The sequence below is a fragment of the Haplochromis burtoni genome, unplaced genomic scaffold, assembly GCF_018398535.1.
Source record: "Haplochromis burtoni strain Fernald_Lab_line unplaced genomic scaffold, NCSU_Asbu1 Contig_500, whole genome shotgun sequence".
In the NCBI taxonomy this organism is placed as follows: Eukaryota; Metazoa; Chordata; class Actinopteri; order Cichliformes; family Cichlidae; genus Haplochromis; species Haplochromis burtoni.
The window spans coordinates 196,777-222,593 of NW_024582861.1; the positions used below are offsets into that span (position 1 = coordinate 196,777).

At 39.4% G+C, this 25,817-nt stretch overlaps 2 protein-coding genes across 8 annotated transcripts in view; one reads left to right on the forward strand and one right to left on the reverse strand.

The window, feature by feature from the left end:
- Positions 1–342: 342 nt before the first annotated feature.
- Positions 343–6,107, reverse strand: mettl9 (methyltransferase like 9). 4 transcript variants are annotated; one of them, XM_005946890.2, is made up of 6 exons: positions 6,044–6,107; positions 3,397–3,552; positions 2,136–2,326; positions 1,856–2,065; positions 1,561–1,745; positions 343–1,472 (listed from the first exon to the last, which is right to left on the reverse strand). In XM_005946890.2, exons 2-6 carry the CDS (start codon positions 3,484–3,486, stop codon positions 1,246–1,248), a joined length of 903 nt encoding a protein of 300 aa, XP_005946952.1. In that variant the 5' UTR covers positions 3,487–3,552; positions 6,044–6,107; the 3' UTR covers positions 343–1,245. The 4 variants fall into 4 exon arrangements, with proteins under 4 accessions (XP_005946952.1, XP_005946953.1, XP_042069880.1 ...); XM_005946891.3 differs by lacking the exon at positions 6,044–6,107 and adding an exon at positions 3,732–3,891; XM_042213946.1 differs by lacking the exon at positions 6,044–6,107 and adding an exon at positions 3,732–3,887 and having other exon boundaries at positions 3,397–3,579.
- Positions 6,108–7,246: 1,139 nt separating this feature from the next.
- The window catches only part of LOC102294150 (caskin-2), a 51,329-nt gene continuing 32,758 nt past the window's right edge, over positions 7,247–25,817 (forward strand). Inside the window, exons 1-2 of one of the 4 annotated variants that reach the window (XM_005946886.3) lie at positions 7,247–7,387; positions 10,188–10,644. In XM_005946886.3, the coding sequence (XP_005946948.1) occupies positions 10,551–10,644 (94 nt within the window). In that variant the 5' untranslated portion in view covers positions 7,247–7,387; positions 10,188–10,550. The other 3 variants (XM_005946887.3, XM_005946888.3, XM_042213948.1) reach the window with 3 other exon arrangements.

Consider the following 25,817-nt stretch of genomic DNA (forward strand, 5'->3'; position numbering starts at 1 on the left):
AAGTAATGCCTACTTGCCAATCTTTGAAATATGTATAAAACCTTTGAGACCACAAGAGTAAATAAATTAAAAAAAAACAAAACAACAAAAACAAAACAAAACAAAACAAAAAACCAAAAAACCCCAAACAAACCCCACAGAGATCTATTAAGAGTAGGGGATAATCTGATAGCTGGACTAAGTTTGAATCTGCTGTTTGGAAGCAGTGCATACATTTATAGTTCTCACAGAAGACTAGGCTTGGGATACACTAGTATTGAATTTGTTGAAGGTACAGATTGTCAAATATCATCTTACAGGAACTTCACACTGCAGCATGACAAAAATAAAATTAAGCCAAGAAATGCTCAAAAGTGTATTTTATTTAGAACAAACACTTAGACTGCATTATGTGTGGCACATTTCCCCCCCCAAAAAAATTCATTCTGCACCATTATTTGAGCAGCATATATTCAGGCCATAACATTGAGAGACAAAGTTTAATTCATAAACAGCCATAAATGCAGGGCTTGCTGCTACAGCATTGCTTGGAATAGTAAAACCAGTAGTTTACAAGTCAATGCGGCAACTAAGGCCTTGTCCATTTATGTCATAGTTACATCTACTAGCACCAACAGGCATTTTATATCAAGAATTAAGATTTAGATGTTATTGTCAAAGTCAAAGGATAAAGCTTTAAGAATCTGTTTTCATTTAAAAAAAAAAAAAAAAAGAAAGAAAGAAACTAGCTTTGAACAGTCTACAATATTCTTTTTGTGGTCATTGAAGCTGGAATTCCATGGGCTCACTTTAAAAGTTCTGCTTCAAGTTATTGTAAAATTATAATGAACTGGCTACAAAATGGGTGTTTAAATGCCTTCCTTTCACTTGCGCCATCTTCACTGTCTGATATTGGGTAGAAAATTTGTTGGGAAAAATAAGGGTCCAGTTAAACACCATCTCAAGAGGGTCCTCTGCATCAATACAGAATGATACTTCGAGTGAGCACAAGTAACAGACAAAAAAAAATCTCATGTTTTGTTGGTTGTGTAAGAGTTATGACATCAGAGTCCATTAGTGGCATTTTCTTATAGGCCAAATGCCTTCCAGATTTTTGGGTAGAGGTCTCACTAAACAAGATGGCTGGTGAACATTGAAACTATGTTACCTGAGCTTCACACCCGACTCGCCACTTCTAAAAAAGTCAAACACTGCGATTCAAGAATGCTCATGAAAATATAACTACATACTCTGTGCTTGTAGTACTCATGGAGCAGCCACTTGATCATCTGAGGACTTTAGAACAAAAACTGCATCATCAAGAAGGTAGTAATCTCTTGCTATGTCCCCTTCGCAGAGGTATGGCAATCGGGTGAAGGACTCCACCTCAAACCCCACCTTTCGGAAAACCTCATTTGTAAGACTGTTTACTTGCTCCTCCCAAGTCTTGCCTTGAATTTTTATGTATTCCCTGGGACGCTCCCATCTCCCTCCTGGGGAAGAGACAAAAAGAGGCTGCTTTATCTGGACAGAAAATGGTTACTGAGCATAAGATACAAGCAGCATTTATTTTCAACTGACCGATTTCTAGCCAAGGTTGGAAAGGAATCACAGCAGCCACGATGAGTCTTCCCGTCCCTGGAACCAGTGATTGTCGGATGTCCTTCAGGAGATGCAGGGGATCGTCGCAGCGGTCGAGAAGGTTCAAACAGCTGATCACGTCATACTTAAAGCCTGTCTCCTGCCACGCATCTATACCCAGCAGTCTGATATCAACAGGAATTTAGCAGGAGAAATAAGCATTCAGTTACAAGAGGTCATCCAAGATCACCCAGAACTTTCATTTAGTTTAACAAAACAAAAATCCCACACTTACTTGAATTTCTTCTTGCGGAGACGCCTTTTCATGGTCAATGACACTTCAGTTACATAGACCTCCGTGAAATGTGGTGCCATCACCTTTGTAACACCACCATCCCCCGCGCCGAGGTCCAATAGTCTGTCAGTCACCCAGTCTGGCTCGATCCGCATCAGCTGCTGGAACTGGTTCTTGGAAAACACGAACATAGAGCCGCGACCCAGAAACCTAAGAGGGAGCGCAAGTCAGGCAAAGATGGACTACAGGTGAAAGGAAGACTAGTGTGTAAAGAACTCACCCATTAATGGAGGTACGCGATACCAGCGGGCTGAGGACAGTTGAGACGAGAGAATAATAGATTTGGGTGAAGAGATACGTAGACTTCTCTTCACTCTGTTCCACAAAAGCCCTGGTGTCCGCATCCAGCTGGTTTTGGATAAACAGTGGCTGCAGTGATTCTTCCAGTTGGTCAGGGTTGCACCTGTACCACTAAACAAGTTTTAGAGAAAATATGAAATAATAAGGCACAGCTGAAAAGTACAGAAAACATACAGTTGCTGAATACAATCAAGTGAGCATTGAGTCACCGTCATACACATTCTGAGTTCTCATTCAACACCAACCCTGCTGAGTGAACATGCTAACCTTGCTTTGGGCTGATTTTCTGGAGATCTTGTTGTTCCAGTAGTGTTGCACTACATTTTATTTGCAAGATGTGCAGTAAGTGGGGGGGCCCTGTGCATGTTAAATGAAGGAACATGTTCTGCTTCAGAACATGCTACAGCATGTTCTGCTTCAGAACAATGTGCTTCAGAACATGCTACAGCATGTTCTGAAGCACATTGTTCATTACAGTAAGATTATCATCAACAGCCAGTTTTTTTTCTTTCAAGCACCACAACCATATTATTCGCCCCGTTTATAATTGCGCAACACTTGCAAGTCATCCACCGATACAACCCCGGTGTTGTGCCAAGTGATTTCTGATGTTTTCAATGTATACTTTATACATTTGCCTATACTGGTGAATATGCTGGGCATAACAAGATGTATGAAGAAGTTGTATATAAAATGAAGAAATGACCCGTTTTGCAAGTATATTTATGACTGTTAGTGCACCTACATTTTAAATCAATGCAGTTCATATTTTTATTAAACTGTTGTATGTGTTGAAATAGCCAGATCTCCCTTTACAAAACAAAAACAGACATTTTTGATGTCAGTGACACTTGAGCTGATACATAAGCGCTATATATAAAAGTCACTTTGCCAAAAACGCACATATGTCTACATTGTGACAGGAATGTAGTTCGTGGCTCAAAATTACCCTGTCATACCCACGAGAAACTTCTTTGACATCCTGTTCACATATTATAGATCAGCAGCTTAAATACGGGGAATAATTTTTGGGCAAATGCCGGAAATCACTTTGGCAAACGATCACTTTTTAGTCCAACATCTGCACAATTGATTCCAACTTTTCAGTATTTCACAAAGCCTCGTTTTACCCTTTACAGAACCCCCGCAGTCGCGACAAGGACCATTCGCAGGTAACCTACCTTTGTAACGTCTATCGTATCCAGGTCGCTCAGCATGTTCACCAGGAGAGAGCGGACAACCGGATTTCGGATGTACTTCCCGGTCCACATCCTCTTGATTGAGAGCAGAAAGGCGACGTAACCTACGACCCACCCTACAAAGAGCAACTTCCTCAGCTGCAGAGGACACATAATGAATAAAGTCTTGAGCAGAAGAGATGACAGAAACCGAGAGAGAAGAGGCAAAGTGGCCAGAGTGCCGCGGTTAATATTAGATGGTGTTAAAGAGGCGAACAGCAGCCACTTGCAAAGCAGCACGCAGAGGCATGTGTCCGGTTACACGACGGCAAACTAACCTGCGGGGGCAAGCGGAGGATTCAACAAGGCCTGTTACCATGTACTTAATCCCACTGTCAGCTTATTACACTTAACTCAGTGCCATCTGTAGGGTGTCTGCCCAATATGACAACAAAAAGTCAATGCTTTGTCTTCTTTTGGCTTTATTGGAGGCGTTTAAACCGCTTATGCGCGCTTTACCGCCACCCTATGCTTAGGCGTGTCCATTAGACGTGCCAAACCTAAAAAACCCGTTTCCAGCACCTATCACCTCATTATTTAAAACTCAGCATTTATTTAACGCGCCCGTGAATCATTTCCTGCAATATGTAAAAGTTTTCCAGTAGTTTCCTCCCCTAACCACGGCTTATTGGAAGTGAATATTTTAAAGATTGAGGTCGCTACATGACATCACCTGTTAGTGAAGTTCAATTTTTAAGCTTTGAGCGAGTGTTCGCTGTAGTCTTGGCACTGTGCAGCCAGGCGTGATGGAAGGCTTGATCTGACCGAGAAACAAGAGCACAACAAATGGCTGACCAATGAACAAACCCTGGATATGCTTCTGTACTACAAGACTAGAAATGTGTAAATGCACTGCATTTTATTCAACAGCCTGGAAGTAGAAACCAGTCTCAAATGGGAATGTTTAAAGAGGTCAGAGCAAGGGAACTCGGGGCCAGTTTTCCACAGACTCCTGGCATCCTGCAGTCTTTTGACAGAGTCACCCTCCGCCCATAAACAGGAGCATGTTTATGGTCTGATATAAAGGCTGTTCGACTCTAGGAATGTTTCCTCTAGAAATCTAGCAAGGTCTAAATATATATCTATAGATATATAGATATAGATATATCTATATCTATATCTATATATATATATCTATATCTATATCTATATCTATATCTATATATATATATATAAATTATTTTTGTCGGTTACTTTCACCAATGAGCAAATATGTGAATTTTTCCAACCAAGCTAGCAGGCATCTAAATAGTACACAATTTTGTCCAAATACAGTTACTTCTGGATCAGAATCAAATGCACAACAACACAGTGGCTATTTCTGTCTTTTTTTTAGTTGGCATTGATTATACGAAATATGAAGACAATGCAATGTTGCAAGGCCTCAGTTTCAGATAAGACTGCAAAAGCAAAATGGGGCACTGAAAGAATCTAAAGCAATATGGGACAATTTCATTTTTTAGAATTAAAACTTTAATGCCAACAATTCATCCACTGAACTAAAATGAGTCTCACGTTCCCTCTTGTGGCGTCTCAAACTCTATTAGAGTTTCAACAATATACAATACACGAGAAGTCTTGCTGTGGGTAACAGACAGCCGTGGAGAAACTTTGATTAACTGATTGAATCAACTTGGGCATCATGTCATAATTCATAAAATATGTGCCAAATATTTCTGCAAGAAAACACTCTTCTTACCTCTAAAATGCTAACAATGTAAAAAAAAAAATAATTTGGGTCATTTAGCATCAGTTTGTCAATCTTCTGCAGTGGCTCAAAGTTGTGAGAAGCTTTACTTTAATTTCATTTGTTTTGCTGAGAGAAGCATCTCACAGAATTCTGTATAAAAGTCTGTCTAGACATTGTTTGAATGAGTTTTTCTTACTTTAGGTTTCAAATAATTGAAACACAACTGCACCATGTCCTGTTTTGCTGCTCAGGAGAACTTTTCATGCTTTGCATGGTTAGAACAGCCAGCAAGATGAGTCACATTCCTCAAATCAGTCTGCATGGTTCCTAGTGACTGACCTTGGAAATAAAGAGTTTATGTTCATCTCTAGCCTGTTTCTTTCCCAAAGGGAATACTGCATGATAATCCTAACAAGGCCGTGCACACAAAAACAAATTCCACTAAGAATAGTTCAAATAGTGACATTGTGAAAGATATCCCAGATGAATTCACTCAGGTCTTTTAAAAACAAAGCTCAAAAGCAACCCTTTTGAATTTGATCTTCAAATGTCTCCTTTCCAAAGCTAAAAACTGCTGGAAGCTGTCACTCATTTACATTTATATCGTTTAGATAAAAACGAAAATCTTATAAATACAAATGTAACTAGAACCCAAGAGAAGTAGCAGTGGAAGCCTTCTCTGTTGTGAAAAAATGTTATATTTTAATTTTTATTAAAGACTATATTCTATATAACATTAAAGTATAGTACAATGTCACACTTAAATTAACAGAAAGGGAAGTGTGCACACCTTTCCTCGACATGGACAAACGCAACCAACAGGCTCTCTGGGAGACATTTCTACAGCAGTGAATGCCAAGGAATTACACGGACTTTGAAAACGCAGCATGTGTTACATACCCCGACGGCGCGCGAAGAGATGAGGCGTTACCTGCACCTACAGAAGTAAATGAATTTCAAAGTCTACTACTACAGCTATTTATTTCCGGGGGCTAATGAGCAGAGACAAAGTGGGCGTGGTTGACCGAACCTGTTGTCTGAAGACCACTTGATGCCTTTGACTTCTTATGTGATAATTTTTCTCGTCTTATTTTGACCTTATAACTTTCTAGCTCCTCTTTTCATCTCACAATTTGCCATTCTATCTTCCCATCTGCATGTTTTGTCTCATCACTTAGATTTTCCCCTCATAATTTTAAGCAATTTGTCATACCTTCATTTTCTTTTCAGTTTTTCAAAACTCTCACCATTTACCTTTGTGATTTCATAATGATAGTTTTATTTTTAAAAACGCTGATCATTTTAGCTGATCCTTTTAACATGCAAGTCAAATCATGATAATTTCTATAAATCATGACTAACTTTTTTGGTTTTTAACATTTCTGGATTTGGTTTTTCTTTTTAATGGCCGAAATGGACAATACAATACTATACAAGACTGTAAACGCGGGGTAACAGAAAATCGCGCTGCCTTGGATTTGACTAGGAGTAATGTTAGTAGCAGTGTTTCATCAGCAGATGTCGCTACTACATCACCGCTCTGCTAGCTCTCGCTCATTCTTCTCACCAGCAGGGTCCACCGAGGGAAATAAGCTTCTAACAAGACTTACTTAATACTGACTAAAAATGGTCTGAGGATTTAACTCACACTGCCATCACACAAACAGTCAAATTTAAATTCGTCAAGAAAAACAAAACAAACAAAAACAACTATGGCTAAAATAAGCAATTAAAGTATATAAATGGGGGAAATGGCTCCTTAATAGCGAGAACTTTGCTTTGTAATAATAGTAATAATATTTATTTTTCATAATTATTAATAAAAAACAACTTTTGTTTCGATATGATGGTCATAGAGTGGGCTGGTTACTCACCTCCGTTAAGTTAACCAAACCTAAGAAGGACGCTAGATGGAGTTGTGTAATTTTCCCTTCATAATAAAATCATATAGAAGTGGAAGTCAGACAATTCAAGGGTTATTGCTCAGTGGCGTCAGAAACTGACGTTGAATTTTCCGGTCCGAACATAACTCTGTGCCATCTGATATTGAAAACAAGCAAAAAACAAAGGAAGTTTGACAAGCAAGAATCCAAGACTTGTTGCGCAACTTTACTTTGAAAGTTTCTACCAGAAGTTGTGTCAGTGTTCGCGGGTCTCTTAACGCTGTAAGTCCGTCTCGCGCTACCCTGAGCGCTCTTCTTGCTCGGTTGTGAGCTATCCTATTACACCGCCGTAGTTGAGCAGGTGAGAACCTTTTTCCCTTCTTTAAACCTGTTCATTGTGAACAGACTAAAAAGAGACGGACTCGGTTAATAGAAATACGACAGGATTATAGTAGGAAGGACGGTAGTTGGGACATCTTGATAGTTGAGATTGGTAACTTGGCGAACTAGATTTGAACGATGAGAGCAGACGGCAGTCCCAATGAAATGCGTCCACAAGTCGCATGATCATGTTTTTTTCACTTACAGACAAATAGCTGAAAATGTACGATAACTTTGAACGAGCTATTGGCGTTTTCCAGTAAATTTCCCTGGTCTGCAAGGACCTTGTTTTCATAAATCACCAACTTTCAGGGCTTTTTCCATCCATCTGTGCTTCACGGTGGTGGAAGAGGGTGTTATAGATTTGTGATGTTGATGTGATGCTATTGCCGATGTTTTGATTTCATAAAGTTCTCAATTTTTTGTATATTGCATTTGTCCGTTTGCTGCAGTGGGATGTAAATGAAATTGTCCCAGTGAAGAATAGAGGTTTGGTCTGCTTGCTATTGAGCTGAATATTGCAGAGAAAATTAGGTCTACAACATATACATGTAGTATATTAGACTATATTAGACTGAAGAATTTCTCGTACACTGTAGTGCAACTCAAGGATTTGTCACTTATCACTTTGGTCATCCACGATCACCTACAGTGTAACCCTACTGAAGTAAGCTCTCTATCCACTTTAGGCCAAAATGCCAATTTTGGCTTTCTTGTTTACATTCTGCATTGCTCATGTTAGTGATGGGCTGTGCAGTTGTTTCTGCGTGTAGAGGTGCATGGCTAGTTTTAAACCATGTGCATTGGCATCTATTGCTGGGCTACCCTGCTGCATCATCACCTAGAAGTCTGCAGCAGAATAGCTGAACTAGGTGGAGATCGTGCCTGCAGAGCACTATTTCATCCAAGACAGCCTCCTCCGGACTCAGATTGTTTTGTTTTGCATACAGACAGAATCTAATTGGACACTGTTTGACTCTGTGAAAAACCCTGTTTAATCTGCCTCAGTGGTAAGTGTAGAAACCCAGGGAGGCTGTCTCTATGTTTCCCTGAGATCAATTGTATGGTCACTTTGTGCCCCCCTAGTCTGCACTTGCTAACCCGCACATCTGTGATTTTGAAGAAATTGGTTCTGAAGTGGCTCTGCCTGCTGCTTTTTCTCAGAGAGAAAAACACAACTTTTTCTCCCAATAACGTAAGCTGGCAGAATGCCTGGCATTGCTTCACTGAAAAGATGCTTCCTCTTAAAGGTCAGGGGGATGTTATCAGTGAACGGAGACCATGTTGCTGCACGGGAAGAGTTGGAGATTAGTTGCACACTCCAGAGGGACCTGGCTTCCTGGATCAAAGAAAACAAACAAATGCTGTGTCAAGTTTAAGTCACTTGCTTATTCTTGACTGTATTTAACTACTGAAAATTTGCTTATTGATTTCTTGGAAGGGATTGCATTTTATTTTCCTGTTGAATTAGACAACTTTCTTCAATTAGAGCTTGATAATTGTTTTATATTAAAGGATATCAAATAATGGTGCCATTGTTTATTAGGTTTCACAAAATGCTTACTAACTTATCATGATACCTGTATAAGCTGAGCACTTTTAGCACTTTTCTTTTAGTTTTCATTGATGTTTATCTGTTGTGCCACATCACTGGACTTTTATAGTGTCCAAAGAGGTAAATACATTTTCACACAAGTCATAATATTTCAACTAAGGGGGAAAAAATTCATCAGCTAGATTTCCCAGAGACCATGAATTCTCTCTTGATGTGATGAGCAGTTGGAAAAGGAGGACAATATTACTGATGCTGTTTGAGGGCAGCTCAGATTGTATCGTTCAGATCAGAATTTCTATAGAGACAGGAGAGGAAAGGGCTTGGAGAAAAGTAAGTGTTGGTAGGTTCTCATGCTAAATTGGGAAAATATGTTGCTTTAACTCATTTCCAGCTACCTGTTCTACTCATCCTTGTATTACTGGCTGTTTGGGGTGAATAGCTGGTTTTCCAGTTTTACCTAATTCACGCATGTAATGAAAGGCAAAACTTTAAGCATGACTCAAAAGATTCCTATGCATCACCTTGCCTTGGACTGGTTTACTGTGGAGTTCATCACCCCCTACAAGGTTTGCCAAGCCCTCCACCTACAATAACCTACATCTCCAACAAGCCTTTAACAAACCTACAGCAGCCTCCAGCTACAGCAAGCCCTCCCATGACCTAGGCTCCTTGCTTGGTAAGGTGTTTCAGGCATGTTGAACTGGGAGGAGACCCTGAGGTAGACCTGGTTAGACTGGAAAAGATTATGTCTCTCAGCTAGCATGGCCCCATAGAAGCTGGAGCAGGTACCTGGGAGAGAGAAGTCTGGGCTTCTCTGCTCAGAATGCTGCATCTACAACCTGGAAATAGATAATAGGTGGAAAACGAAAACATGGATATAACTCCGGTGTAGACACTGCTTGACTTTGACAGTCTGTTTAGATGTAATGCATACTCTGTGGCACTACCGTAAACATCTGTGTTATAAAACATCCATGATATGAGTCTGCTCATCCTCTTCTTCAGTGGTTCAGTGTCACTGGCTGGGGGAATCGGCCCGACTGCTGATGGTTTCTACAGAACAATGTCAGAAAGCTGTTGATAATTGACCGTTTTTAATATGAAACGGTGCATTTTTTTGGACTGTGTGGTAATGCTCTTTTCACTGGCTGTATTTTTTTTAAAGTTACCGTGAACTCAAAGTGATTTCATTCTGTTCTTTCTTTCCTTTGCTTCTACTTGGCAGTGTCATGGCAGGTTGGGTTGCAGCTGCTTCCAGTTTGTCAAAAACAGACTGTGAACATTATGCTCAGTCCTGCGAGCAAGTAAAACTGCTACAGAGCTTACTGTAACTTCAAATCAAGGTCATCATCAGGAAGCCAAACAGCGATCAGAGATAATGGAAATAAACATTAGTGACAAGAGGAAGAAGACGTCCTTGACCACCTCACCTGATGCGCTGTTCCCTCTAGATGCTGCTCAGCCCTGCATTCACCCGCCTCACCTCATTGCTGGGATTTAGCAGCTACCTGTAGCTGAAAAGACAAGACAAAAAAGCCTTGGCGGCTGCCTGCGATCAGTTTGTGTGTCTGTGGTTAGGTCTGTAATCATGGGAAAAGAACAGGATCTGCTGGTGGCCGTGAAGAGTGGAGATCTCCTGCTGGCTCACAAGCTTCTCTCTAAAGTCAAGTGCAATAAAAGCAGTAAGTATGGAAAGGGTGGGGGGTTGCTTTTGTATGACTATTGTGTTTGTTCTTTGCTCAGAGCCTGGGAATATATATTGTTTACACTGTGAAATCCAACTGAGATAGCAATGGCGGAGTTCCTGCCATCAGTGTTGTTGCTTACTAAACCAAGTGGAGTCTCTTTGTGATAATCACAGGATCAAGTTCAGCAGCAGACCACAAAGCGTGGCCCTCCCTCTGGCATTTAGTTTGGGGACAATTTGAAACTAAGTGGATTCAAACTGCGGCACAACACGAGCTAATCTCCTAAATGCAGACCCCAGCAGCTCCTGCCTCTTGCTTTGTGGGGTTTACGGGGCTTTCTTTGAGTCTTATCTGCTTAGATTTGAATTGGCCGACAAGCAAGCTCTCTTTATAGTTGCATTGTTTTAAATGACAGGGTTCTCCCTTATCCACGTCTGGGGAGAGTAGAGGCCAAACAGACTGTGAAGCTGAAGCTGCCTCTGTTCATGGCGTTATCTGCTCTGGGCTTTCATCAGGATGGTTGGCTGTTCAGTGACGAGTGCTGGGAACAAAGCTGTGGCTGTCAGGAAAAAGCCTGTTATACACTTTCCACACTACACAGGCAGCGAGCATTGCTTTGTAGAGAATATTAAAAGTGATATTGTCTGTCTTTGTGCTGGTGTGTATTTCTGTTCATGAAAAACCAGCGACTGTTAGACTGGCTGAGGCAGTGCAGCAGGGGAAAGTGAATGAGTAATGTTCTCTGCTGTTTTCTAAACGACCAGCGAGGGTGGCCTGTAGCAAGTGCTGCATCTGTTATGAAAATGCAGCTTTGGAGCAAAATACAAAACTGTGGATGTTCATTTACATTTTTCTGTTTTTGCTATGAAGTATGAAATGGTTACATACAAGCAGCCCATGTAGGCTAAACTGTTAACCAGTCATTTCAAAGCAGCTACCCTGCAATGCTGAAATCAGTTGCATTTAAATGAACTGCAATTAACTTATTTTAACTGCAAATTTCTATGACAACTTAGTATATGGTTAAATTCTGTGATGCCATCTGTAGATGCTATATATATGTGTATAAATACCACCCTGAGAAAAATTCAAGTGCCCTTTCAACTCAGCTGCCGATTGATGTTTGCCGGCATTAAAAACGACCATGTGCTCGTGGGGGATGATTGAAAATAGTAGATGGGTTTTTTTAAGCGAAAGGGGTTTGAAAAGTTGCAAAATTAGGTGAAAGTTGCAAAGTTGTTCACGTTGCCTGCATTGATGAGATGAACATGGGGTTAATTTAGAGAGGAGGGGAGAGCGAGGGTTCACACAGAGTGAAAGCAAAAAGATGCAAACAGCGGGACAGCTTTTGTCAGCAACATCTCTATTAATATTTTAAAGACAACAGCAACAATAAAGCAACAGCACACTCCTTTGACTGAATGTGGCAGTCCATGTCGAGACAACTCTTTCATTTCTTGTATTTAAAAAAAGGTGAAAGCAATCCAGCATTTAAACTGACATCAGAGAAAGAAAGTATTCATGTAATTTTTAGAAACTCCACGTTAAACTACATGTGCAGTTACAAATTTCAAACTGAAGTTGTACATATGTAAAGTGTTAGCTAAAATACTGAATAAGTGTTCAACAAGCAATCTACTCTATATAAGGACACAAAAATATATAAAGAAGACAAACAAATGTATGAATGCATAGAAATATGTATATTAACAGAGGTGTAAATCTGAGTATATAAAAAGTAGAATTAAATTGATCAAATTAATTACCATGTTAACGGTATGTTTTAATGTGCAATATTTAATTTGGTATATGCTTTTTTTAAGCACATTTAGGTTATACAAATGTATTAGTGTTGAGTATTCTTTGCAGCATATCCTCTGGTTTTGTGTAGTGAAAAAAAAAATACTCTCATTACTCATTTGCTTGTGTGCTAAGTAAAACCTCAGGCTGTACTAGACCTGATGAGAGAATTTGCACACTTTTATGCTTTCCACCAGCACAACAAGAGCACGAGTGTGATATTGCTGTTCAACAAAGTGTGTATCTGTTGCACCAGTGGACTGAAAATTGTGTTTGCTGGGATCAGGACTCACAATTTAATATCAGTGATGGAGTTGTTTGTCATTTTTGTCAGAGCCTCCACTGTCTGACAGCAGCTACGCAGATCCCTGGAGCAGCAGGGAGCTCTCTGATGTTGACCTGAATTAGCTAACATTTACACAACTGCTTATCGATATGAACAAATCAATCTGAATTCTTAGTGACCTGCTTTGAAACTCCCTATGATAATACTCGATTAGATAGTTGCCATTGGTGCTGGATAGTAAATCAGGGGATCATCAGAGGCACTCAGGTTTCATGCTAAAATACTTAAACATATTGCTATAAACCTTATTAAAATGGTCATTTCTGCTGGAATTCAAGTTTCAAAAAGTTTGAAAATTGCTTGGGTGGCTGAAGCTAAGGTGGTAGAGCAGGTCACCTACAAACTGGTTGGTGGTTCGATCCCTGTCTGCTCCAGTCTGCATGGCAAATATCTGTGGGCAAGATAATAACCCCAAGTTGCTCTCTGATGCATCCATCTGAGTATGAATGTGTGTGAATGTTAGATAGAAGAGCGTAGAGAAAAGTGCTTGTGCGAATGGATGTATGAGGCAAGTTGTGTAAAGCGCTTTGATTGCTCAGATAGAGTAGAAAGGCACTATAAAGGAACTTGTTCATTTACCATTGGTGAAATTTGTCACACTGCATACCTAATGCAGTATAATAGATATTCCTCTCCATCATATTAATGCTCTAATATAGACTTTTGTGGTGCAGTTTGTTGTAAGTCCTTCTCTCCATCTTCTATACTTGTCTGCAGCAGCAAAATATATCTTATCAAGGCTAAAGTTGGATTTATTACGGTAACCTGGCCAGAGGTGGTTGGATGTCTTCATTATTATTATTATTATCATTATTATTTTATCATTTATGGTGTTCCTTGTTTTCCCTTTTTAAACATTTGAAACATTTAAAAAAAATTAATTAAAGAAAATTAAATTGTACCCAGTAAATACTGGGTACAATGTGATCTTTTTGACAATCATATTAATTCCCTCTAAAATTATGAGATTATTGTTTTTACCAAATGTAGCAATTCTGAGATATAGTTGGACATTTTTACTTTACATTTAGACTGTTATTTTCCATCCTTCATCTGACTGTAAGACACAGTAGGAGCTGTGCTGTTCCTGTGTCTCACTTTTACTTCTCCCTGCAGCCTAAAAATGCTTTTGTAAAAGAAATGGATGCAAAGCAGAGAACTGATCATGGGATTGTTCCAAAACACACTGTGATACATCTGGTAGAAACACAGATGGGTGGGTGTGATGAGCTCTGGCGCCTCAATGGAGTCAGATTTCTGTCTAAAAGCAAAGGGACTAAACACTACAGTTTTCAAAATAATGGACCACAACTAAGATGCAACAAGTGTAATTTTTTTCCCCTTTGCACAGATCAAACGAGCCTCAGCTTGTACACAAACTAACGCAACAGCACCTGACATACAGTGAAAGACAAAACAGGGAGAATGGATAAACTGTCTGCTTTTCAGCAAAGAGATAAGTGCTTAGTTTGTAACAGTGCAGGAGGATGTCTCCTCTTCTCTCCTTTTGGTTATTCTTTAGGAGTTTGGCGACCAAAATGGGCACACAGGTACAACTTAAGCTGTGCCTACACTGGAATTAATTTGCTTGTCGCGCATCACTTTGAAGCTGACAGCTAGTTGCTCGTGGACATTCCAGCCAGTTGTCCAAACAGTTTGAGTGAGGAGTTTTTCATATTGTGATGCTGTTACACCCCGCCCTCCACACAGACCTCGCTGAAACCTGAATCCTGCTTTAAAGCTGTTCTGTTTACATATGTTTTCAGAGTTAGTTAGCGATACACATACGAGGTAATAATGACCTTGTGCAAATAACACTGAAGCTCAAAACAAGCATCATGTCTTTTAAGTAAGTTGCGACTGAAAAGCAGTGCTGTTTTGAAACAAATTACAGTAATCTGCTGCTAAGGATATTATAATAGCTTTATTGCCTCTGTGAGCTGTGTGTCCCAGCCTCTCAGCCTCAGCTACTGCTATAACTGTTTATTAGTGGGTGCAGTCAGTGGTTTAACTAGATTCAATTTTTTTAAATTCAAAGATTCATCTCAAAACATTTGTCAAATATGTTAAAAGTCTGAATATGAGCATTACTCTCAGCGTTATCTCTCTCAGTGCTGGGTTTAGGGACCTCTGCCAGTGAGGGCTTGTCCTGAAGGGGATTAGCGATGGCACTGTGGCTGTCTTGATGGACGATGAGCTGAGAAGGGAGGTTTCTTCTCTCGATCAGCCATCTGCTGACTTCAGGTTAGGTGCTCAGTCAATTTAGCTGGAATTACCACAGCTGTTTTCTTTTTGCTTAGCTGTTGCAAGCAAAGTGTATATAGATACACAGAAGGCTGTAGGCTGTGGGTAGCAACTCAGATTCACAGCTTGACCCGTAAAGTCATTTTTATGTGGGTGTTGTTTGCCTCACCCTGGAAATTATTACTAGAGGTTTTTCACAGGCCTTCATGATTATAATGTCTTTCATTGTAACACATGCTTGCTCTTATCTTGACCCTTGATCCAGCCCACCCTTTTGTCACAAGTACTAAATACAAGGTTATAGTTGGGCAAAGAGCAGCAACACAAAGGCAAAAGAGTATACTGTGCTATTGCATGCACTTTTAGATGTGTATATAATATACTGATAGCTCACCCAACAGATATTATGCCAAAAAAAGTCTGCAAGTTGCAGGATTATGTTAATTAGAGGTTGTTTTTCACTCATTTTTGATTAATTGACCAGCCCTAGTTTAGCTAATAATCTCCAAATATCAGCAATAAATTATACCACCATTATATCTTAGAGTGAAACCTATATTTATATATTTACCCTAGAATATATATATATATATTTATCACCAAGGTGAGGTTGGGTGGATTGTTCTTTGGCAGGCATGTGGTCAAAAATCTCCACATACTGACTATATTGGTATAGACCTGTCACAGGTACATTAATATAGATTTAGACCTTATACATAACAATGAAAAAAAAGATCATTGGTGTAAAATTGAGTTTGTCCAACAGCATGGTTCCGACTTGTTCAGCTCAAGCCAAGATGTTTAAAGAGCCTTCGGTCAACAAGATCTATGTAGAAAAAGTAAAATTTAATTGCACTTGCTCATGATCACAGAGGTTCTCTGACATGGTCCTCTCTGTGCAGTGTGTAACAGTTTGCGGTCAGCTCTCCCAAGGCTGCTAACTGGGCCGTCTTCACCCATAATGGTGGCTGTGGGTTAGTGGGGTTAGCTGTTTTTTTGTGTGTTTCAGTTATTTAAAGTTGAAAGAATTCCATTGTAAAAAGACTGATGTTCAAAAAATTACATGAAGTTCGTTAAGTTTTAACAGTGTTAACACATAGCTAAGATAAGAGTTGACCAAAATAATAATATTTGTGATTATTATTATTTGTGGTATAAAAGGCTTGCCTTAATGTGTACGTTGGCTGATTGGCTCATTGACTTCTTTGGAGGACTGTGTTTATTTGATGAGTCGCTTTTCTTTTTCATGGGCTAAATGTTCAGAATCAATTTGATGAAACACTAAAAGACTTTTAAACATGTCACTTTTTATTTTATTAAAACAATTCCATGTAACAAAAGGTGGAAATAAATATCAATCAAAAATATTGTCTACACATTAGCTGTTTTAAGCATATTAGCGTATTAGAGCACAAGTCAAGGTAAGCTTAGCAATAGCTTGTGAGCTACATTGCTGAAAAGCTATTGAAAAATGATCTAATCTTTTTCAGTGTACTCTAAATAAGATCAGACAATATTGCACAAACTACATTTTAAAGAAAGTTGTGATTCTTGATGTTTTAGAAGGTGGAAGTATAGAAAGTTTGCCACTTTGCACAAACGACTTTTTAACACAAAACTATAAAAACAGTGACATTTTGTGAGTTATGTGCGCTCCACTGAGATTTGTAAGTCTTTTTTATGGCTGCTAACGAGTCCACTTGTTTCTCTGCTGCGGAAAAGCACAGTGAAATTTATTGCAAGAAATTGGGCTTTCTGATTGGGTGCTTGCTCAAAAATTCTGCTCATACTACAAAAATAAGTTCACACTTCATACCAGGCTTCCTACTGATTAATCATTAATGACCTTTCTACAAAACCATATAATTTCTAAACACTAGTTTTCTAAACAAATGTGGGGATTTCACATCTTTCACATCACACAGCAAACCTACAGTATAGTCTCATTAAGTATTGTGTCAATACTGTGGTCTTATTTTAAGGTCTGTTGGTAGTATTGCATCTCATTTTGACATGTTTTCTTTTTTGTTCTGGGCTGGTTTACAGTCAAACTGGCTCTTTACATACAAAGTTAAACCTACAGATGTACAGATCAATCTAACCCTAACATTTAACTACAATATTTAACTGCAAAGGTTAGGTGTGAAAATACCTAAAACACCAGTCAAAAAACTCTAAATACTAAAGGCTACCAAAAGTGAACGTAGGATTAGATAATAATTTGCACAACACAATTATCAGAAGTTAGTTCATAGTTAAATGTTAGTCGTTCAGGCCTGAGGAGCAGGGTTGAGGACGTGAAGGGCTGCAAACTGAAGTGTAATTTATGGTACCAGAAATTTGTCCATCCGTGTACGCAGGGTGTCCAACTCCAGGCCTCAAAGGCTGGTGTCCTGCAGGTTTTAGATCTCACCTTGGGTCAACACACCTGAATCAGATGGTTAGACATTACCAGGCCTCTGCAGAACTTCAAAACATATTGAGGAGCTCATTTAACCATTTAAACCAGCTGTTTTGGATCAACGACACATCTAAAACCTGCAGGACACTGGCCCTTGAGGCCTGGAGTTGGACACAGGTGAACAGGTTTCCATTTGTCCAGTTAGCAGAGAGGGGTTTTCAGTCACTACAGACGTTCTCACTTGCTGTTCTCCGGAGTCCTATCTTTCTAAAATGTAGTCTTAAATTAGATGAAAATTAAAAATGTAACTTTTTCAAAAAATGACAAGGATGGTGTCAGAATTTTCCTTAAAAATGCTAATGAATATCGAGTATTTCCTGGGTTTCGGCATCAAGTTGGAAACTCTAGCATTGCTACAACCCTTATAGAGTTAGATCTATTTTAAGATGAACAATAATTTCCATAGCTACAACTAAGATCTATGCAAAAACCTGCTCAGACAACCTTTATGTAATAATTGCTGCTAGAGGTATTGTAAAGAAGTGTAGTGTGTATGTCAAGAAATGTCTCTAGCATGCCAAAGTTAAGTCAGAAGAATCCAAACCTAATGCTTAGCTATAAAAGTCTTGGTTTCAGTTTGTCTTTTCTAAAAACAACCCCCACTTACACTTCCCTCATCCCTGTACCTTGATTTAGGGATAACCCATCTGGCTAAATGTCAGATTAGAAGTCTGTTAGACTTGAACGAATCTAAGTGTCTGTGTCTGCATGCAATTAAGTGTCTTTGTGCAGACTGCCACATGTGTGCTGTGTTCTTGAGTATCCAGTAGTAGCACATGAATGAATTTCACTTCTTTAACTTTTGTCCCGTCTCATTAGTTTTGAGTCTTCAGCAGCAGGGTGCTGTAGTTAGCCCATTAGCTAACCGGCTAACTGGGCTAATCAGTCTTCTACTTTATTACCCAGACAGCTGGGTGGCAGCCAAGTAGTGTGTGACAAGCTCTGGAGTTCACCTACTCTTCTACACACATTAATCCTGACCCCTTTCCTTCCCTGACAGATGGGATAGCCTGTCTAGGATTGCTATTTAATTACTAAAGTAATTAAGTAGCATGTGTGTGGTTCCAATAGACAGCACCACTTAATCTAGCACAACTAGGCTTTTATTACATGCTCCAGGCAACACATAGTTGGAATTGGAACTCATCTTCAGGGCTATCTTCAGGTCTATTATGTATTTCTTGCTAAAAAGAACAAGCTGCCAGTCAGGCAGGTGAATGATTGTGGCATTCAGATTGTGGCTACGGTGTCGCTGCCTCCACATGCCCTGGAACAGTTTTCTTGTGTTTGGATATGAATCTGTGATGCAATGAAAGAGAACAAATCTGTATCTGTAGGCAGTGTAGTTTGACTTTGTGGAATTACTTGCGTGCTTGTATAGACAAGGACATGTGATTGTCTGACATGGAGGTGTTTCAGTGTTTATTTATTGGAACGTGTATGGACGAGGAGCATACTTTCCAAATGCATCTTGTAGCTAATGAGCATCAGCAGGAGACGCTGTTCATGTTGCTTTGATCCTCTCAGTTTTCTCATTCTTTTCTCTTTTTAATACATTCATTTACATTTTATCATTTGCAACTCTTCATGTCTCTTCCGCTGATTTGAATGCAAATAAAAATCCCATCCTGTGCTGACTTTGTACTCTGTTCATTGTAAGAAGAACTGCCAGGATAACAGGATAACAGTGTCTTGGATGAACAGATCAGTGTGTCTATGTTAGGCATCTGTGACATGGAAAGAACAAGCAGATCTGATGTTTTTAGGTTTTCATTTTAGTTGTTTTTCAAATTCTGGATTCTCAACAGCCCAACAAGGATGCAGAAGGATGTGAGGTTTCTACGATGTGAGACTTAAAGTGTAACATTATTAGAACTTTATCCCTTTATTCCAGTGCCTTAAATGCTTTGAGTGGCTGTCAAAACTCTTTTCCCCACGTTGTTTCTATATTTGCCTATAGTTGAATGTGGAGATGATTCGCTTCTTTATAATAATCATAATGCTGATAATTGTTTTAAAGATATTTACATAGGCACTCGAAGCGGAGATAGTAATGTGAGCGTCACATTGTAGCTTAGATACATTTGTGTTTTAGTCAGGTTACCTCTAAGCTTGCAAATGCAATTCAGGTCATATGAAATAGTAATTTTTTCCCATGCCATCTGTGCTTATTTGATATATTGATTAATATCAAAGCAAATAAAATGTCAGTTAATTAGTATGGATGATGGGGTTTGTGTCATGGCTGTTACGTTTTGTTTGATTAGAGCAGTCCGTGGTGTTGTAGCTTCTGTCCTTGTTTGTGTCCTAAAAGAAGAGTTTGGGATCTTATGCCTAATTTGCAGAGAGGACAAACTGAACTCTCTTCTTAAGCTAGAAAGAAATATTACAGCTTTTCCATCTGTGTAGTAGAGTCGGGCTTCATGTAGCTGTAGCTGCAAGTTCAATAATCATTTGATAGTTAACTTAGTGGAGGGGGTCAGTAGCTCATGGTCAATTGATTTTTGTTTTTTACACCTCAGCAGCTGGATTGGAAAAAGCCTCAAGGCTGTGCTGCTGGCACGATTTTGAAAGTGGAGTGAGCAAACAGCTGGTGGAAGATGAGTCATTCAAACTGTACTTTGTGTCTTTGCTTGATAACAGTAAATACACAACAAATGACCCAGGTAAGTTACCTTCGAGGCTGTAACCCAAGTACAAATGAAATAAACCAAATATAGAGCATACAATTAAAAAATAAATACGATTTGCAAAAACGGGTGCACACAGCAGACTCCTTAGACAACTCCACATCATCAAACAGCTGATTATGAGGTTATGAGCCAGCACAAGTTGTGCAAGCAATACACAAAAGTTTTCCAGGCTGGTGAACTTTTGGTGACCGGTCTCATATTTCCTCTAGTATTTGGAATGACTGCCTTGCCACTCAGTGAAGACAAAAGAAAGAGAAAGGAATGTCTCCTTAGTCGATCTATCATAATGTTTTTTGTTATTAAGAGGTGTTTCAATCCTGGTATGTGGCTCTTCCTTTGCCTCTTCAGTGGTAGATCTGTTCTCCATTTGTGGATTAACGTTTTAGCTGGATTAAATTGTCGGTGTGATCCCAGCTTCTTGCTACTTTGAAACAGTTGTTGGATTGGCTGTCAGAGCAACATATCCGGAAGGTCAACCTTACTAGGAAGCAGATTTATCCTATGTAAACAAGATTACATTACTTAAATAATGTTGCTTTGTAAAATCCTTCTAGTCGTGGCTGCGCCATTGATATGGGAGGCCGGTTGCAATCGTTGCTTTCATAAGAGAGAAAATAATCTGTGATTGCCGTGATGTGTTTGTGTAACCAGACTGATAATTTAGAGAGGTGTAATGTATTAGCATTCTGTATTAGTGGCTAAATTATGGTACTTCATGGAAATGAAATGTCATATACCTTATATATGGTTGTTAACTGAACCCAAACCATAGCACAAGGAGCAAGAATGTCCACTGACCTATTTTAATTGAAATTAAGCCACTGCTCCTGCATCCTTTTAGCATGTCCAAGGAACAATTTCCCCCTACAATCCAGAGATTACTACAGTGGCTTGCAAAAGTATTCGGCCCCTTGAACTTTTCCACATTTTGTCTCATTACAGCCACAAACATGAATCAATTTTATTGGAATTCCACGTGAAAGACCAACACAAAGTGGTGTAAACGTGAGAAGTGGAACGAAAATCATACATGATTCCAAACATTCTTTACAAATAAATAACTGAAAAGTGGGGTGTGTGTAATTATTCAGCCCCCTGAGTCAGTACTTTGTAGAACCACCTTTTGCTGCAGTTCCAGCTGCCAGTCTTTTAGGGTCTGTCTCTACCAGCTTTGCACATCTAGAGACTGAAATCCTTGCCCATTCTTCTTTGCAAAACAGCTCCATAACTGCCCTTCCTTTATGGAAGAGTGGCAAGAAGAAAGCCATTGTTAACAGAAAACCATAAGAAATCCCGTTTGCAGTTTGCCACAAGCCATGTGGGGGACACACACCTAACCACATACAGCAGTTATGTAACCAGGTCTGAGAGCACACTTGTCCATTGCCTGTGTATTGGATCAATTCCTTTAAGGTTACATTTAAAGCGTATTGTGCTGGATATATTTGTATAGCTATCAGGTTCATTTTCACAAAAATTATAGCCTCTTTCAAAGCATAGGTACTGATTATGGGTTTTTTCTATTCCACCCAAGCAGATAGGTACACACGGTACTCGTAATGCTAGTGTTTACTTATGTGCTTCTCACAAGTGAACAAGAAATTCACTGTGTTTGGTTCAAAACAAGATGACGTTTTGTCATTCAGAGGTAATTCAAACCTTAAAACCTGATCTCAGAGTATGGTGATTCACTAGAGAATACAAAAGTACTACCAAAGTACACCCAGGAAGTAATCATTCCTCCAAGACCAATATTTTTGTTATTTTTAAAACAGTCTAACAGAGCTTCAGGTCTTATAATTGTGGAAGAATGCATGAAAAATGAAGGAGGGGCAGCAAAGTGACTTGGGTAAACATGATTTGAATGGTATGTAAAGTGTTTAGTTGCTAGGGTGCAAGGTTGACATGTTATGTAATATGAAATGTACAGCTGTGCGCATGTCTCCTGTGTACATTCACACTGGTTCATGTGCACGCTGCACAACAGATCTGTTTCATTTCCATACTGGCTTATTGGCAGAGAATATTGAGTGTGTCTGACCTAGTTGCCAGCAGCACCATGGGAGATTACTTTCTTCATTTTTAACAATGGAGCAAATTTATTGGATAATGCAGCCCGGAGCTGTTTTGATATTAAGGGTTTTTCTCAAGACCCAGTTCAAGCGCTTATTCTTATAGCAAGCGATACAGCGCTGGAGCAATTGATAAAGAATTGATGAAGCCAAAGTGTGTCACTTTGCAAGTTTGGTGTATGTGCATGCCCTCGGGTGTGTGCCGTGTGCTGTTTGCGGTCCTGTCTTTAATGAGTAGTTTTAGGAAGCTCTGCAACTCACTTGAACACACAGTTCTCATTTTCATTCACAGCTCATGTGTTACATTGCGTCCCTGCACAACTGGGGGTAAAACAAAAGGTGTTCTGTTGCAGGTGTTAGTCTGCTAGGAAACCCCATTTGGCTGCCACTCAGTTATGTATTTAAAGACTCATGGTGCTCTTGCTGTAGGGCTTGTTTGTCTGTGCAGGCAGATGTATATTCCTCTGCTCAGCCAGCTGCATTAATATGCATTACATGCTGGGCTGTGGAGCTATGCCTTTGCAGGATTATACCTTATTACACCTGACAAGCTGCTGTTCTCTGAGGCATATTAAATGGACACACAGTGACACTTTGGTCAATTCCAAATTTGAAGTTTCAAATTGAATGAAATGTCAAGCTGAATGAGGATATTTAGTAAAATCTGAGGTGAAACTAGTAATAACTTTGGAAAGAGTTTTGAACAATATGGCAGAAAGATTCAACTTTTCCACTTGCTGATAGCATCATTTTACTACAGCGATCCTCTGGTGTGTAACTGGTAAGTGTATTTATCCCAGCAATAGTAGGGGAACAGTCTAGAAGAGAAACTGCGCCGCCAGGAATTCAATTCAAGTAAAAATATGCAAGTTCCTCATCTATGAAAAGTACAAGTGTTTAAAGATGAGTTTATTTGAATGACTGTACTTTTGGGTGGTTTAAGTTGCAGTACTGCATTATATTTTGTCACTGTTGTGTCAAAAAATAAAGCTTTTTTTCAGCTTTTTTGCCTTTATGCATACATACATTATGGAGCCAGAGTAAAGCAGGGTTAGTCTCTGCTCTCCCTTGGTGGTTTGGTTTGAGGGACTGTATTTACTCTCTCAGTAATCAGTGCACTTAGACGGATGTGCTCCTCAGATAAGTGTTTCCCTTGATGAGGTCTTTACCACAACCCATGGTGGGGGCGGTTGTCCCAGCCCACAACTCCTAAATCAAGTGTCCTTCTCTGCTGTTGTAAATGAGAAGTCGGTTAGGGTGTAATTGGGTTTGCATATTCTGTGGGATAAGTCCATGGACTGTTTTCCAGATATAGAGGGAAAACTATAATGACATTCCAAAGAGACTAGCTTGCAAGTAAACACTGGGATTAATGCTATGTTTTTGTCAAAAGGCATTTAAAAGACTTTTCTGTCTTTCTGATATCATACTGAAAATACAGACACTACAAATTACGTGATTGGCTATCTGACATATTACATTGCAGAGTTGCACCTTAGTACTTGCTGCTGCTTGCTTAAAATGTAAAAATGAAGAAAAACTAATTAGTTAGGTAGCAGTACTTGCTATTTTCTTGTACAGTGTACAAAATGGCAATAAACAGCATAAAACATGATGTTATTTCCAAGTGAGAAGAATTAAGCCAATGCGAACATCCCTCAAATCTTTATTCTATCTGAAGGCCACCATTTGGCAATACAAATGTACTCTTTCCTATTGAGTTTATGGGATTTGTCATGCTTGTGGGTCATATTGACTACAAAATTGTCTGTTTTAGAAGTCTTGGTCATACTGTGTTTCATTGGCTCAATGAATAATTATTTTTCGATCACAAGTCATTACGCAGTGAGCTTGCGGTTTTGCAGTCAGACGCGCTGCTTCCTCAAGTCTAGTTTTATGGAGCAGAGATGGTGAAAATGCTAATATCAAGGCTTCAAAATGGGATTTAAGAAATCAGTGGATGACTTCATGGTATCTGCTTCCATCTTTTATATGGCTAATGTGTGTAGCTCATAGACAGTGTAGTGTATAATGACACACTCTTGGGACCTGGAGGAAAACTGCAGCATTTTAGTAATTTTTTTAAATGAAGGTTCTGGTTGTTGCCATCAACGAGTTATCTCTTGCCAGCATAGAGACAGATATAAACAGTAGGCCTTTATACACAAGTGTGTATTTTGGCTTTATGCATTTATTTTTTACGCAAGTAGATGATGATCAAAGCCATTTTAAACAGAGTTTTTCAGCTGTACAAACTAAACCAACACGGATCTCTGTCAGCTCCAGTCTTGTTGAAGGAGACAAAAATAAGCAGGCCAGCTTTTTTTCTGCTCTTTCTTTTTAATTTATATTTTCCAGCCGGTTTTTCCCAACATAAAGAGGGTTCACAGCCGTACTCGTCTGATCTTGCAGCAAGACTTTCCACAACTCATTTACATGTTTTCTTTCACCTCACACATACATATACACTAAAAAGAAACTTCCCCCTCATATTACCTGAAACTCATTTCTCCTCCTGCTCATCTCATCTCTTCTGATTGTTCCTCTTCCTTCATCTGCATTCTCTCCACATCAAAGAGTCGAGATCCGTTTTTCTGTCCGGGATGCTTGAGCAACAGTAGTTTTGCAAACTGCTAATGCATCTGGTGATGCTATCAAAACACAGCACTGTGGGTTGGGGTTTTTTTTTGGCTCTTTGTTCTGGCAGAGAGTGTTCACATCAACATTGTCTCATATCTTAGTGTTTAATCTTTTCATTTGGTCTATACACATCAGCTTTCAGAGGAGAGCAGACCCCGTCATTTCTCCATCTCTGCAAGAAAACACAACATTAGAGATTTACTACATCCCTTGTTACCAACTCTTAGGAATGACGTTGAGTCAAGATGCTGCTAATTGGATGTATGCTTATGTGAAAAGGAGGCCCTTGCTGCTTTTGTGCAAAGAGATAAAGAGCTAGGGCAGAAAAGTCGGGAGGCCACAGTTCATAGAGAGCTAACATGTAGGATTTCATGGTGGGCGTGCTATGTTAGGAATTCCAACTCATGTTGTAACTAGAACTCCTGAAAGGCTCTGTTCTTTCCTGGTGGCTGGGACATCTCAGACCCCGCTTTGGCACTGAGCCCAGCCCCTCTGTCTAATTATCAATGTGCCTTTTTGTGTCTTTGGACTCTTGTTTTTATGTATGTCTTCAGCAACATCAGCTCTACAAAAGGCCTGGAACTGCTGTAAAATGAACACAGCAGCGTTAGGCGTGACTGTATTTATTCTCTATGCACAAGTGTTCAAACACTCTTACTGATTTCCTCACATGAAGTGAGAATTTCTAATTTATCCACTGAAGTTACCCAAATTGACCCGCATAAGTCTGTAAAGGTTAAATTGGATCATTAACGAACTTAAGTTTTACACATGAGTCATTACAGGATCGTGTCACTTTAAAAATCTAAATCCAAGTCATTTTCTCTTGATGACTTTTGTGGACTGGAAAATCAATATATCAGAAAGAAAGACAGAAATGATATTTAATCATTGCTCCATAGGTCTATCTT